Source organism: Ursus arctos, unplaced genomic scaffold, assembly GCF_023065955.2.
Source record: "Ursus arctos isolate Adak ecotype North America unplaced genomic scaffold, UrsArc2.0 scaffold_15, whole genome shotgun sequence".
In the NCBI taxonomy this organism is placed as follows: Eukaryota; Metazoa; Chordata; class Mammalia; order Carnivora; family Ursidae; genus Ursus; species Ursus arctos.
Genome location: NW_026622819.1, coordinates 46434657 through 46451000, shown reverse-complemented (window position 1 = coordinate 46451000; position 16344 = coordinate 46434657). Strand labels below are relative to the sequence as shown.

Below are 16344 nucleotides of genomic sequence, written 5' to 3'. Positions count from 1 at the left end.
TCTCAGACGATGACAGAAAGACCCAGGCCAGGGGAGGAGGGCGGGACCAGCAGGCGTGCCCCTCCTGCAGGACACAGTGGTACCGAAGCATTTCCCATCAGAGGAGAGTCTGAGGTCTCCACCTCAGGCCCTTTCTCTCCAAAGGGACAACCTGGGCTCCTGTGGGAGGTGCCGTGGGAGGCACAGCTAGTGCTCTCCACAGACAGCCTGGGACTGAGACGTGGGGCTGAGTCTCGGGAAAGAAACATGTCAACACTGACAGCCTTGTGCAGTTAACCAGGAGTAGGAAGGGCCCAGTGAAGCCAGCAGCTCCCCTAGAGAGGTTTGGGCCTGAAAATATTTCCAAGATGGAGGGCGCCTCTCAGCTAGGGTCCTGCCCACATTCTCGCTGGTGCCTGTGTAGGCTGACCTGACAGGGGAGTCAGAGCGCGCGAGCCATAGCTGATGGGAGTGCCCGGCAACGTGGTGGCCGTAACCATAGCTACGGTGGCTTACACTCTTACCACTTGTCAGGCTCTGCTCACTAAGGGCTTTTGATATGGTGTCTCATTTTTCACAACAGTCCTAGGAGATGGGTTCTCATATTCTCAAAACAATAGTGCCACCTCACAGATGAGGAAACTGAGGCTTAGACCTTGCTCAAGGTCTCACAAGGGGTCAGTGGAGAGTCCAGGATTAGAAAACAAGGCTGTCAAACTCCAGAACCCAGGCTTTCAATCCTCACTGACGTGTGGGCAGCATGAGGGCTGAGAAGGCTTTCAGGGAATAAAATCCGCAGAGGGTAAAATGGTCATGTGTGGTTGGGAGGGGGGACTTAAGTCTGCTAATTCATGAGTAGGAAAGTGGGGATGTCCAATCTGGACTGAGCACCCCTGCTCATGGTCCCTCAATTGTCAGGCCCCTGCTCATGTCCTGGGACCCCAGGCCAAGACGAACAAGGAATCTACCATCACCTGGGTGATCCTGTTGTGGTTGGCCAGGAACATGGAAAGGTTCTGTGACTCCTGGATAGACTGGGGGTCCGCCATCTTCCTCAGGAACTGTGCCGCCCTGTACAGGGCATCGCAGAGAGGAATGCTCAAGCATAACCCACCCAAGCCGGGCCTCGCGGGCTCCCGCTCCCACCTAACCCACACTTCCACCGCCCCCTGAAGTTAAGGAGCTCTGAATATCACAGGTGACTCTAATATCAAAGGAGAGTGTATTCTGCAGTCATTCCGTTTGGGGCCATGTACACCTTATAATAAGGGCACCTACAAATAAGAGGCAAGAATACACGGAAGGTCAAATCCAGCAAGTTTAAGGGCAGCTAGCATCCTATCAACCAGTCAGAGGTGGCAAGACAGAGTGAAATGAGCATCGTTGTGCCGTGCCTGACCTGCCCTGAAACCACACAGCGGTCATGGAGGAGAATCCCAGGCAGGGTGTGTTGGTTTTGCATGGATTATGTTATTTACAGAAAACCTCCAGGTTTCTAAAGCAAAGCACTGCATGAAAACAAAGGCCTACTGCACCTATAACAGGGTTGCAGGTGAAGGGATGATGGGCATGGGGAACACACACAGGGCACCCTGGGCTGTTCCAGCCTAACCTGGTGGTGGTGTGGCCTGTGTCACGCCGACTGTGAGAGCACAGGCAAGATACCCGCCTTGCTCATGACCCTAGCTGCTCTGCAGAGCATGTCACTTGTGACCACGATGCAAGGAGTGGCCAAAACTGGGGGATGGGGGCAGACGTGGGAGATATTACAGCACGAGTTGTCTATGGAATCTGCCATTTCCGCACCAGGCTGGAGATGGGGCTCTGCCTGCAGGCGCACACCCCCAGGGTACATAGTTCCCTCGGGAGGATAAAATGCTGGGAATTGGTCTGTTGCCTGCTTTCTCCAGTTAACCTGGAGGCCCAGGAAGATGCGATTCAAGGAGGAGGGGCCCTCTTCATCAGTGACACAGAAAATCCTTCCCAAGATATATCATCTCCAGACACTGCAGAGCTTTTCTGAGCCTCAGCAACGTACAGGAGCGATATCTGTTGCTTTCGAATGCTCTCTGCCACCTTCTGGATGGCTCTGTCCTAATTTCTGGAGAGGGACGATCCCTGACCCACTCTCAGTCCTTCTCTCAGCTGACACTGACCTGCCAACTGACTGGCAGTTGTCTGATTGGAGCCCCCACTCCCAGCAGTAACTGAGGGAGGGGTCCACACACTACCCAAGCCAGAGCAATGACAATCTTCCACGGGACTTTTGCAAAAGTATTTGAAAGAAGCACCCTTTTCTTTCCTTTGAAGCTAGTCAGAGGGAAGCTTACAGCTGCTGGCGACCGGCACAGGGCACAGGCCCGCCTGAGAACGAAGCTGCTATCAGGGAAAGTTGAGCCGAGAGGTTGAGGGAACCAGACCAACATCATCTGAGTATCTGGATCCAGATATACTGAAACTTTCCAGTTCTGGGAGCCAATCCAGTTCCTTCTATATAAATCGTTTGAACTGGCTTTTTGAATCTCGTGGGAAATGACTGGTGTGACCATCTTAGGAATATTTTCCTGGTCCCATACGGCATGGGAAACTACTACAGGTTGGGGAAAATGAGGCTCTGACCCTATCTTGAGACAGAACACCTACAAAGACCCAGTTTTCCAAAGACTCAGCTCTGCATCTTCTTCCTCAAACTGCAAAAACAGACACAGGCCCACCCCTGCTGTGTTGGGGAATGGCCAGTTTGGTTCTGGAGGCGGAGCCTGGCAGGAGGGCTCTATCCTCTGCCTCCCCTAGGCCAGCTCCGCAGGAAGGCGGGGGGGTTGGGGGGGGGGGGGCTGACCTCTTATAGGCAGAGTGGTCGTTCTTGACACTGCACTTCATATTCTTCAGCTCATCCAAGACCGCAAACATGTTGATGAACTTGCCCAGGGTCAGAAGGTAGGCCTCGGAGACAAAGTCCTTCCTCCGCTCAGCATGGCAGAGCCGCTTCACCTCACTGCAGAACCGCTCGATGGCCTTGCGCTGCAGGCGGAGGGGCGGCAGGTAAGGACAGGCAGCCCAGGAGCTGGCTCACCGTGCTCTCCGGGGAGAGCAGGATCAAGACCCCCTCCCCTGGGGCTCTGGTCAGAGTGTGGACATTTAGAGAAAGATCGGCCAGGAGATCTTTCCTAGAGGAATCCCTAAATGCAGAGCTCATTTTGAGAGGGGAGCCTGGAACCTGCCACCCAATGAGGCAAACCTATGAATTCATTCACCATGCCTTTGCTGAGAAGCATTATGTCTTATTCATTTTTTGTATCCCAGCATCTAGGGCAATGTCAGGGCAAGAGTAGGGTAGGGACCAAGAGTGAGACAGGCATTCAGAGAGAGGGGCTAATGCATCCAATTAATAGTATTTATTGAGCATCTACTACACGCCAGGAACCATTCTAGGTACTGGAGGAAAGTAGAGAACAAAACAGGAAAAAAAAAATTTCTGCCCTAAGGTGCTTATTTTATTATGAGGGAAGGCAGAAAACAAAACAAACGTTCTATATTAGAATGTGATATGCACCGTGGCGAAAAATAAAGCAGGAAAGGGGGATAGGGAGGGCAGGGGGAGCTGTTCATTTTAAGTAGGAAGATGAGAGAAGAAATCATCCAGAGGTGACTTTTAGGAAAAGAGTTTGAAAGAAGAGAAGGAGAAAGGCAGGGATAACTAAGGGAAGTGTATTCGGGACAGGATGAGGGGCCAGTGCAAAGGCCCTGAGGCAGGAGTGTCCCTGACACGTTTGAAGGATGAGCAAGAGGCCAGTGTTGAAGTGAAGTGAGCAGAAGGAAGAAACTGGAGGCAGAGAGGGACCGAGGCCACCCGCTCTCACAGGCCTTTGTGAGGGCTCAGGTTTCTTTTCTTTTCTTTCTTTTTTTTTTTTTTAAAGATTTTATTTATTTGACAGAGAGAGAGACAGCCAGCGAGAGAGGGAACACAAGCAGGGGGAGTGGGAGAGGAAGAAGCAGGCTTCCAGCAGAGGAGCTTGATGCGGGGCTGGATCCCAGGACTCCGGGATCACGCCCTGAGCCAAAGGCAGACGCTTAACAACTGAGCCACCCAGGCGCCCCCAGGGCTCAGGTTTCTATACTGAGTGAGCCAAAGATAACATGATCTGAATTGTATTTTAAAAGGGTCACAGTGGCTGTTGTGGTGAGAATCAACTGTAGGGGCAAAGGTAGAAGCAGGGAGAATAGTTAAGAGAAATGAAAATAGGTCTACCCCAAAATGTATACGTGAATATTCATAGCAGCCTTGTTCATAATAGTCCCAAAGTGGATAGAACCTAAACGTCTAAAAATAAATACTTAAATAAAATGTGGTAGATCCGTATAGTAGATTAGTATTTGGTCATATATTTTGGTACATGCTATGACATGGATGGATCTTGAAAACCGTATGTTAAGTGAAAGAAGTCTGTCACCAAAGATCACATATTATGAGATCTCATTTATATGCAATGTCCAGAAGAGGCAGATCTATGGAGACAAGAGACAGCTTCGTGGTTACCGAGAGAGGGAGGGTGAAGGAGGGGGTGTGATGGGGTGGTAGCTAAAAGGTATGGGATTTCTCCTGGAGTGTGAGAATGTTCTACGACTAACTGTGGTGATGGGCGCACAACTCTGTGAATATACTAATAAAAACCGTTGAACTGTCCAATTTAAATGGATAACGTGTATAGTATGTGAATTAGATCTCAAAAAATCTGTTACCAAAAAAAGCAGCTGACTAATAACAAAAATAGGCTAAAGCAGCAATTCAGAGAGAGATACAGAGAGAGGAGGAGGTGGAGGAAGAAGAGAGGGGAGGAGAGAAAGCACTCCTTGTATGTGAACTTCACTCCATGGATGTGGGATACAACGCCCCAGTCAGTCAGTCCCCTCCTTAAAAGCCCAGACAAGCCACACTTTCTCCTTCCAGAGTCCAAGTCCAATGCAACTTTTTGCAATGATGGAAATGTTCCATAACTGCACTGTCCAATACGGCAGCCACTGACGCAGTTTTCACATGGATAGTCTCCTATGGCTAATGGCTACTGTGTGGAACAGCATGGTTCTAGATTACTCCAGACCCTCCCTTCTCTAAATACGTTGTCGTAAGGCCCTTCGTTTAGCACTCAATCAGCCTCTGGGTAGTTCTTCTCTCTCGGACCTGCCTTCCGGAAGAGACCTGGCTCCTGAGGGCGGGGCCATGATGCCAGTCACAGTGGCTGCCATTTGTTCCACCTACTCTGTAACCAGGGCTCCGCTTGGCTCTTCACACACAGACCTCCTTTATCCTCACCACACACCTGAGTTGAGCCATGATTTCCAAGGTGAGAGAACCGGTGGTGTCAGATGTTATAGAACTCAGAGGCACACAGGGACAGTGTGCAGAAGCTTGAGTTTCTCTGCCTCGGAAGCCAGCCCTCCTGCCCTGGGCTGCACGCATTTGCACCTTCCCCAGACATTGCCAGTCCCACCCCCCAGAGGCCTGGGCAGAGCTGGGAGCGGGGTGGACATCGGCCAGTGCTGGCAAGGCTATTCGTGACTCTCAGCTCTTCGGTGGAACGTGTGGAGGGCATGGAGTGTGTGCCATGACTCCCGCCGCAGGGTACAGACTGGCCTCGAAGGCTTCAACCTGCATTCCTGCACAGCATCCAACATGTCTGCATTAACCTCCCTTTGCCCTCTCTGTTTCAGCAGCTTGCACTCTTGCCTTCCATTCGTGGAGGCTGCACGGCTCTCTTTTCTGTTTTCCTCCTGAAAGTGATTTCTCTTCCTGGCTTCCCAGCTGGCCTCCCTGCTGTCACTCTTCTCCCCTCCCACCTTCTGCACCTGTAACTGTCCCCACCTCCCGTCCGTTTCCCACACAGCAGCCAGAATGTTGCTGTAAAACCTCAAACCAGAACACGTCACAAAGAACCTCCAGTGGCTTCTATGCTGCTGGAGTAAAATCCACATACTCTTTTCATGTCCTGCTTCCTGGCCTACATTGCCCTGAAGCTCAGGTCCTGTCCACCTCCCCCAGGTCGCCTTCCGTCAGCCGTCCCTACTCACTGCAGCCCCCCTGGCTTCCTGGTATTTCTTAGGCACTCCATGCCCCTTCAGGCCTCAGGACCTTGGCCTTTGCAGTTCCTTCCACTGAAACCCTCTTCCTCCGATCATCACAGGCCAGATGATTGTTACATACAGACTTCAGCGCCAAGGCCATCCCTAAAGCTGCACCAGCTTACAGACACCCTCCACCCCAGACTTACGATTTTTAAATTTTATTTTACTCACAGCACTTACAACACCCTGAAAAGGAGTATGTATTGTTTACCGTCAGTCTCTCCCCCTTCCCGAAACACACTCACGTGCTCACTAGGATGTGAATCACGTGGAGAGAGGGAGGCTTGTGTTTTGCTCACCAAGGGGCATGTCAGGGGACCACGAGAAGTATTTGCTCAGTGGATAAGTAAGCTGGGTCAAAATTCCAAACCCCAGTAGCCGGCAGAGTGGGGCCTCTCGAGTCCCCTGATTCAGACCCGCCCTTACCCCTCACCTGAAAGTACATGAACTTCATGAGCTTGGTGACCTCTGGCTCCAGCACCTCCACTGTCTTCTCATAGATCTCGACCCGGTTGGGCTGCTCATTGCATTTCACCTGCAAGGAGAGGGCAGATCACACGTCCTCCTTTGCCCAGGCAGTTCTGGTTCACATCTGTTGTCTTATTGCTAGGGCCCTTTTGCACTCTCGAAGGCACCTCGCTTTAATGATAAATGTGGTGGTCACCCCAGCGAGCGGGGGCTGGGGTAGCCCTGTCTGACAGGTCTGACCAGGAGCAGAACTGCTACCCAGACACTGGCTGCAGGAAAGAAACCAGCTGGTTCTGAGATCAGAACCCTCCTCCCCTTCGATCTGTTCGGTGCCCTGCCTTGATCTGCAAGGTCTCCCTCTGTCAGCCTTTCCCCCACTCCTACCCAGTGGGGCCCCACCAGCATCGAAGCAGAGGAAAATGTTCCAGCCATTGCTCTGCATGCACACGGCATGAGGCCCCTTGGCCATGCTTGGCCCCATCCAGAAACCCATTTTCTCTGCCCAGTGGTTTTCAACACATCAGAAATCACATGGTGGATGTTTTCATAGCCTGCACACCCAAGACTGCTAACCGGTCGGGTGAAACTGAACAGTGAGCGACGGATAAGCATGAGGACATTCTTCACACTGTTGCTTAGAAATTCTTAAAATGGTAGCAATAAGGTAAATACCCACCAGTCGATGATTAAATGGATAAAATACGATATATTCATACAGTATCATCATAAAGCCGCTAGAAGGGATGAGACGGATCTCTGTGAAGTGACATCAGACACTGCTACCATCAACTGACAGGTGAAAAACTTGCAGGGCATGAAGGGTTACTGAATCCCATTTTTGTTAAACAAAACACAAAACTGTGAGTGTGTTTGTGTGTCCGTCTATAAGAGAGGCATAGAAAATCTGGAAGAGTTCAAAGCAAACTGTTAATAAGTAGTTACCTCTGGGGGCTAAGGTTAGGGGGAAGAGAGAGGAAGAGTTTCTGTTTACTTTGCATACCTGTGGTTTGCTAATTTTGTTATAAGGGGGACCCATGAATTATACGATGATGATAATTATGGTAAATATAATATCTGCATGAGTCAACGCAAAGAAGTTACGAAAAAGGAATTAAGTGGAAAAAAGCAAGTGGCAGAACAATATAAATATAAATATATACAATATGCATTTATGAATATAAATAAATAATTTATAAGTAATATTCGTAGGAATAGTCATGATATTGAAGGGAAAAAATCCAGAGGAACGTGCAGCAAAGTATCCGGAGTGATTATGCTTTGGTGGGAGGTGGGTTTGGGGGGTGGGGGTGAGGAGGTGGGGATGTCTTGCTTTTTACTTTCTACCTTGGGCAGCGGTTTGGGTGTCGTACAAGTAGTACGTACTGCTTTTGAAATAAATTGAACAAATATTTTCTTAAGTTGTCATCGGTATTATGGGAAGCACTCCACATGTCTTGGGCAAGCACCCTTGACCTCCTGCCTCGCTCCCTGCCACCTGGAAAAGCTCGGCGCTCTGGCTGGGGGTGACGTGGCGGGCCGGGAGAGCCACCCAGCGAGGACAGGCTCACCTGCGGGATGGCCCGGGAACAGCTGCGCCAGGTGTACAGCATGACCGCGTACTCATGTCCTTCCTCCAGCATTTCATTCTGAAACGCAAAACACACTCAGTGGGGGAAACGACGCTGGTGCCAGAAGGCTTCTTCACGGCCTCCCGGAGCCTCGTGACTCACAGTGGCCTTCGGGCCAGCAGCATCAGCGCGACCTGGGAAGCTGATGAGAAATGCAGACTCATAGGCCTCTCCGTGGGCCTATGGAAGCAGAACCTGCATTTACCCCCAGGTGACTCATATTCCCAGCTACACAATTAAGTTTGAGAAGCCCTGGCTTCAGTGAGCCTCCGAAGCTCCCTGTGGGGCTGGACGAACAGGGGTTTTCACTTCTCATATTACAGAGTACGATGTTTGCCCTTTCATAGGAGCCCATGCTACTATTTCAGAAGCCAGAAAATGATGAAGTTCAATTTTTAAAAATAATAGACAGCAGATGGCAAAACCAACAACAGCACGGCAAATGGATCTGAAAAATAGAGGGATGATTCACCTCAGCTCGCCAAGGGCTAAGTGCCCTAAACTCAGGTTCTAAATATCTGGGCTCAAATCCCAGCCTCACCACTTCTTAGTCCTTTGATCTTCAAGAAATCACTTAACTTAAAATTCTCCATTTAGTACCTTTTTAATGATAATGACAAGGACAACCTCCGAGAGTTTTATGAAAATTAAATCTCTCTTTCTCTCACACACACACACACACCACACTCTAGGTGGTCCGTAAAGGGAAGTAAGAGTATTACTAGGAAAAAGATAGTCTGGCAGTTTCTCAAAAAGTGAAACACAGAGTTACCACGTGACCCAGCAATTCCGCGCCTAGGTATATTCATCCAAGACGGATGAAAACACATGTCCGCACAAAAATGTGCACCCTTGTTCGCAGCAGCGCTGTCCTGACCCCAAGATGTGGAAACTGCCCAAATGGCCATTAACCGAGGGGTGGGCAGACACAACGCAACGCAGCCACACAGAGCAGCCGCATTTGTCGGTGAAGGGAAGGGAAGTGCTGGTACGTGCCAGAACATGGATCAACTCGGAAAAACCTTCTGCCAGTCCCAAAAGGCTACCTGATTCACTTCAGGAAGATGCTCGCAATGGACAGATCCAGATACAGAAAGCAGATTAGTGTTTGCTGGGGGATGAGGAGAGACAGGAATTGGGGGTGACTGCTAATGGGCTTGGGGTTTCTTTTTGTGGTGAGAGAAATAAAATGGCAGTGATGTTTATATGACATTGTAAATATACTAAAAAACACTGAACTGTACCCTTTAAATGGTGAATTTGATACCATATGAAGTTTACAAAAAAGCAACCAAAAAATGGTATCACTAGACCATCTCTCTTGTAAATGTCTGCACTGATATAAAAGTGAACCTTTACTAATTTTTTTATTCCAAGTATCACATCTATTTCATAATATCTCCTTAGCGTGAGATCAGATTTAATTTGGAATTTATTACTTCTTATAGTTTTGTTTTCAACAGCAAATGTCAATGATGAGTCATACTTTCAATTCTTAATTTGGAGCACTTTGAAAATCAATAACATGTTGTCCTTGAGACCAGAGAGAACAGGATGAAGCCTGGGGGTCTCCTGCTGCTCCTGCTTCAGAACAGAGGTCAGAAAAGGCAAGTGACAGTACGGTAGGGAACGTGCGTCTACCTGTCAGCACCGCACAGCCTACCAGCGGGGGGAAGATGCCAACTTTCACTCAATGAATGGTTTACTGAGCACTCGAGGTCCCAGGCTCCGTGCTGTGTGCTGCGAAAAGGGCGGCAAACAAGAACGGTGTAGACTCTGCCCTATGGAGAGTTGGGTGCCCATCAAACAGATCTGTTGTACCTCTGGAGGACAGAGGTCAGGACGGTGTGGCGGGAAGAGCCCTAAGTGGGGCCTCAGGAGACTTAAGTCCTGGTCCTGGCTCTGCTTGGGCTTACCTTTTGCCTTGAAAATGTCACCGTTTTCTCATGTAGAGTTGGCCTCGATCACCGGCTCACTCCTGATGCCCAGGCCATGCCCCACCAGAACTGAATCCTTATTCCCGGGGTTGGGGCCCAGGCCCTGGTATTTTTTAATGCTCTCGAGGCAATTCCAGTGTGCAGCTCAGGAAAGGGAATTTGGACACACAAAGAGACACCATATATGTGTGTGCACAGAGACACCCGAGCCCAGGAAGTCTCTGAGAGCTTCTGTCTCTGTGCCTCTGCTCCTGCTGGTTCCACCATCTGGTATGCCCTCCCCACCTCCTCTCTGACAGATAAAATTTTAACTACGTGGGACAGCAGAGTTGAGTAGAAAGAGATCAGGCCTGGGAATCAAAAGCCTGGATTCCAGGTTCAACCCTGTGATTTACTAGTTGTGGGATCACAAGCAACTTGCTTGTTCACTTCTCCAGGTCTCAGTTTTCTCATCTCTAAAATGGACATAATGATCCCTTTGCAAGTCATAGGGCTGTTATAAGGCTCCAATGATATCAAGCATGAGAATATTCTATACATTTTAAATCATCTTATATATGGTTAAAATGTGTGTGTGTCTGTATACATACAGTATACAAGGCCCTATTCAAAAGCCCCTTCTTTCATCAAGCTTTCTCTGATCCAATCAAGGACCCTTCAAAAACACAGAGCTTTGAACTTTTACCATATCATAAACCCTTAACTTTGTGCATTTCTACTGCCTGCACAGAGTAATCTAGAGCACGGGTTTTGTAGTCAGACAGACCTGCATTTGGAAATGTCACTTGTCAGGACCTTGAGTAATTTACTTAACTTTTCTGAACTCTGGTTTTCCCTGTCTGTAAAATGGGTATTGTAATAAAACCTGCCTCATAGGGTTGAGGTGAGAACTAATTCGGATTGTGCATTTAAAATATCTGGCAGAGAACTTATGAACAGACGTTTGTCCAAAGAACACAACCAGATGGCCAATAAACACGCAGAAAGAGGCTCAGCATTCTCATCAGATCGGGGAAATGCAAATCAAAACCACAATGAGATGTCACCTCACACTTGTCAGAATGGCTAAAATCAAAAGCACTAGAAACATCAAGTGTTGGTGAGGATGTGGAGCAAAAGGAACCGTCTTGTACTGTTGGTGGGAATGCAAACTGGTGCAGTCACTGTGGAAGAAAGTTTGGAAGTTCCTCCCAAAATTAAAAATAGAACTACCATACGATCCAGTAATCACCCTGCCAGGTATTTACCCAAAGAATATAAGGACACTAATTTGAAAGGATATATGCACCTCTGTCTATTGCAGCATTATTTAAAATAACCCAAGGTATGGATGCAACCTATGTGTCCATTGATAGATGAATGGATAAAGAAGATGTGGTGTATATATACAATGGGATATTATTCAGCCATAAAAAGAATGAACTCTTGCCATTTGCAACAACATGGATGGATCTAGGGAGATCTAGAGAGTAAAACGCTTAGCGAAGTCAGTCGAAGACAAATACCATATGATTTCACTCATAAGTGGAATTTAAGAAACAAAACAAGCAAACAAAGGGGGAAAAAGGAGACAAACCAACAAATAGACTCTTAACTATAGAGAACAAACTGGTGGTTACCAGAGAGGAGGTGAGAGGGGGATGGGTGGACTGGGTGAAACAGGTGATGGGGATGAAGAGGATACTTACGATGAGCACTGAGTCGTGTACAGAATTATTAAATCACTATATTGTACATCTGAAACTAATATAACACTGCAGGCTAACTACACTGGAATTAAAATTTTTAAAAATTTTTAACAAATAAAATATCTGCACAGAAAGTATTCAATAAATGGAAAGCTTTTCTATTTCCCACTTGCCTCACTGAGAATCAAGACTGGCCCCATTTGTCCTTGGACATCCCCTCTCCAACATCTAGCAGTCTCTGCAGGTACCAGGTACACAGTATTTACTGAATGAATGGGGCCAGGGATGGTAAGGCAAGGCTTTAGCATATAAGTGATACAGTGAGAAAGGTCCAATGAGCTGTAGGCAGGGCCTCTGAATGAGGATTCTGGAGTTCTTCAAATTCCAGGGCTACATGAGAATAAAATCAATGAAAGCCCAAGAGGGAAGAGGATGATTCCTCACAGATGGGTCAGGTACAGACCTATCAGACGACTGACCCCACTTGTGAATGACTTAGACCACCAGCTTCCTTGGGTCAATAAGGTGTCATTCTATAGCCACCATCTCTTCTTTCTGAGAAAGCTTCTGCTTTGGTCAAGAGACAAATTTCCACACAGCCAGTAATCTATAGAGTATAAGACAAGGCAGGATCTAATCACATGTTAACCTATAAAGCTCCAGAAATTCAGAGATGTAAAGAGTGGGATTAAGTGGGGCCCTAGAGGTGAGTAGGATTTGCAAAGCTGGAAGACAGTGTGCCCCAGGCCCTGGGAGAGGGTGGGGCAGGGCCTGAGAACAGAGATGGGTCTGACTGAGGCAGGCAGCTCCCCGGAGCGCTGAGCACATGCCCCTCCCTCCCGTGCTGGCAGGATCACAGTGACTTACCATGCTGGAATGGACCGTAGCCTGCTCAATGTACCTTGCAATGCCTGTGACAAATGCATTCCTGTCCTCGAAGTTTGTGTCAAAGTTCGCCTGTAGGAATGAGAGGACAGAAACATTTGTTGGAAAACGAGTCCAAGGTGACTGGGTGTCCAAAAATGAGTCCAAACCGCTGCCAACAAATGCCACACATCTCTGTGGAAACCTATCTCCACATCGTCCTCTGATCTTCCCCCAAGAAAATCCCACTCTGACTCACACTGGGCAGGCGCTGGCTAGACAGGGCCCGCATATGCTTCCCCAGGTTGCCCGCCGAGCCTTGGAAGTAAATGCTTAAACTACAGAACCCTAAATAGCAGTGAAAAGTTAAGATGTGCATTGCTTTCATGTGGCAGTTGTAAAAACACTCACCTGAAGCTGCAGATGCTTATGTACAAGGTTGATAACTGCAGCATTTTTTGTGACAGAAAACACTGGAAACCATCCAAAAGTCCATTAACAGCAAAAGGCTAAATAAGTAATAGTATCTCCATACGAAGGACTTATAAGTACTAGTCGTAGTTAAAAACAAAATGGCGGCATTGTAGTATTGTCATGCAAAAATACCCATAATAAATTTTAAGTTAAAAAAGCCGAATCATAGAGCAATATATATAGTATGGTTCCCTTTTGGTTAAATATATATATATAGATCTATGTATAATATATATTTATATCATATATATGGTAAAAAGGGGTGTGGCTGTGTGTGTGTGTAATCACAGTTACAGAGAAATTTGTATTTGTTATACTTTTCTGTATTGCTTGTAATAAAAAAGATATTTATGTAATTAAAAATGTAGCCTGAGTTAGAAAACATGAATAAGCCAAGTTTGTGACTTGACCCTTCAGGAATGTGCATAATAAAATCTAACTACTGAATGAAACTACAAATATATTATGCATTCATATTTAGTCTCAGTTAGCAGTCCCAGAACCTACAAAAGGTCAAATACAGCTGAAAATTTGGTATTAACTTATTCTTTCCTCATGTGGCGCATCCCCCAGCACGCCCAGAGGAGGGGCTGTTTGGCGAGGCTGACTCTAGCTACCCGGATGCCCTTCCCGTCATGCCTGAGGTTGGGGGGGGGGGTTTGAGCAATCTGATCATGGTTTATCACAAGCTCAGGCAAAAGCAAACAATGGTGACTGGCTTCCCTGAGCCATTAGCCGCTACGGGGAGCTGAGAGCTCTTCTCACATACATGACGGAAAAGTAATTACCCAGGCAGGCTCTAGGGGTTTCTAAATTGTAATATTTAATTCATGAGATGAGAGCTGCCAAATCCTTGGTTGGTGCTGCAGCAAGAACAGCCGGGAAGGTATTTGGGGTCAGAGCAGATCAACAAGCCTTCCCCGGGGAGGAGAAGCGGCCCTGGTATCCGTTTACTAGCTAATCTATTCCTCGTACTCAGCGCCACCAGGGCACAAGGGACGCCATCGGCTCAGGACCTTTCACCTCGTAGAGGCAGACAGCCCCCTCCCCAGGCCTCAGCGCAAGCCGTCTCGGGGCATCCGGAGTTCCCGGCGCCCAGTGCTCCGGGCGAACGGACCTGGTACATGATGGAGGACGGCGGCGGCTCGATGCATGGCTGCTGGTCGGGGAGGGGCAGCTCCTCCAGCAGGTCCACGTTGGACAGGGCGTCCTCCAGGGTGACGTGGGTGGTCATGGCTGCGGTGGCCGGATTCTGCACCAAGGGAAAAGGATGTCAGGGGCCTCCGAGGGTTTCTCAACCTCCCCCTGTGGAGGCCCCTTCCAGAGAAGAAAGAGGATTTACATGCACTGAGACCATTTCCACTCGCTCCTTCTTCACAAGGTGCCCTCAACCTGTACCTGACATTGGAAGATCTCTTTACAGTTTACAAAGTACTGGTGTTTTTAAACACCTATTGTCTAGATGGAGCCTCACCACAACCCTCTGTGATGCACATGGCAGGTGATATGACAGCCACAGAACGGATGAAGAAACAAGGCTCAGCGCAGTTATGGGACACCCAGAGAACCACCGTGGAGAGGGCAAAGGGCCTCAAGTGGGCCTGATGCTGGACATGGGTGACGGCCAGCCCCCAACTGTGGTTCTCCGTGAGGATACGTATCCATTCTGCTCCTACGTCACTGCACAGCACAAATACCCATGATGGAAATAGCCAAGATTCTCCACTTGAAACCGGGGCCCACATCTTACAAGCCAAGTTAGCTGGAACTAAAAGAATTCAGACTCCAGCACGTTTAACCTTATTTGCAAAAATGGAAGCAACGGTCTTCCACGGCTTGGAGAGGTTTTGCGAGGCACACCAAACAAATCAGTCCTAAATGGACATTTTTGTGTCTTGGACCCCGACAGATTGCAGTGGCTTTGAGGAGAGCTGCATCTGGCAGTGAGGCTGAAGGGGAGCTGAAGACACGCTTACCCAAGCCGAGCTCACTACTATTTTAAGAACTCAGCACCCAGCAAACAGAATACTCATTTTTTTCAAAACCTATGTGAGATGCTGATAAAAAAAGATCATGATTTAGGCCATAGAAGAGGTTCTCATGAGTTCCCCCAAACACAACATCCTAGAAGTCACAGTCGCTGATAACCGTGAATACAGTTAGAAATCAATAATGCAAATCGCAGCCCAAAAAACTCCCATACCTATGAAGATGTCTAAAAACATACTTCAAGTCTATTCATCGCTAAAGAGAGGAATTCAAATAGAAATTATAAAATATTTAGAATGGAAAGATAGAGAACATAAATGTCTTAAACGCCTTTAGCAGAAAGTAAGAAAGTGAAACTAAATGAACCTAATTTTGCTCAAAAATCTTAAAAAAGAACAGAAATCAACCCAATGAAATGAGAATGCAGGGACTGATCATTACAAATGCAGAAATAAATGAAGCAAAGTACAAAGCAAAGCCAAACGAAGAGTAGACTAGGTGAACAATCTAAAAATGGAGTTTCATAAGATTAATAATAATAACGAGCTGCCCCCCTTTAGGACGCTTGAGTAAGGAAACAAAAAGAAAGCCCACTGTGCTGACGGTCACAGCACCCTCCCCTCCCTTCCCCAGTCTCAGGCAAGGGTGAGACAGGCGAGCAGGTTGCAGTTTTCAAGTGCCAGAGAACGTGGTCTTGATTGCTTATCTGGAAACGTGGTGTCTGACACCAGGGCAGAAAAGGGCCACGGACATGACAGCTGGTCTAGGGGCTGCAGAGTGTACCCAACCACATGCTGCCCCTACACTAGTGTCTCTGTCGGGCCCACGGCTGGGAGCACAGGGCAGGGCTGAGCAGCGAACGACGCGGCACACTTCACTGAGTCTTCTAACATACCCCCTGTCATGCGCCGTGGCAACAGCGAAGGCCGCGGCCCGGGAGGGCTTGGGGAGCTCAGAAGGGACTTCCCCTCTGTCCTCAGCAGGCACGTGGCCTCGTGGGGGTGGCTTTAGGTCCTCTCCATACCTATGCTTCTTCCTGTTCTCTCCCCTGAATTCTAAGTGCAGCATCCAGTTCTACAGCAAAACCATTTGCTGATCAACACACAAAAAATTGTCTCCTTTCTTACACCAGTATTATGTTCATTTTATAGGAGGGGTTAATAACTTTATAAAGCATAATGATCTACAGACTCCAGA

The 16344-nt window shown here is 48.0% G+C and overlaps 1 protein-coding gene across 2 annotated transcripts in view; it reads right to left on the bottom strand.

Annotated features, from left to right (window-relative positions):
• CYFIP2 (cytoplasmic FMR1 interacting protein 2) overlaps nucleotides 1-16344 on the bottom strand; it is a 120867-nt gene that overhangs the window by 86492 nt on the left and 18031 nt on the right. For both annotated transcript variants that reach the window (XM_026510861.4, XM_026510862.4), the window contains exons 2-7: nucleotides 14276-14410; nucleotides 12688-12777; nucleotides 8136-8213; nucleotides 6533-6634; nucleotides 2819-3000; nucleotides 954-1050 (exon numbers count right to left, since the gene is read on the bottom strand). In XM_026510861.4, the coding sequence (XP_026366646.1) occupies nucleotides 954-1050; nucleotides 2819-3000; nucleotides 6533-6634; nucleotides 8136-8213; nucleotides 12688-12777; nucleotides 14276-14392 (666 nt within the window). In that variant the 5' untranslated portion in view covers nucleotides 14393-14410. The remainder of the gene's footprint in view (nucleotides 1-953; nucleotides 1051-2818; nucleotides 3001-6532; nucleotides 6635-8135; nucleotides 8214-12687; nucleotides 12778-14275; nucleotides 14411-16344) is intronic.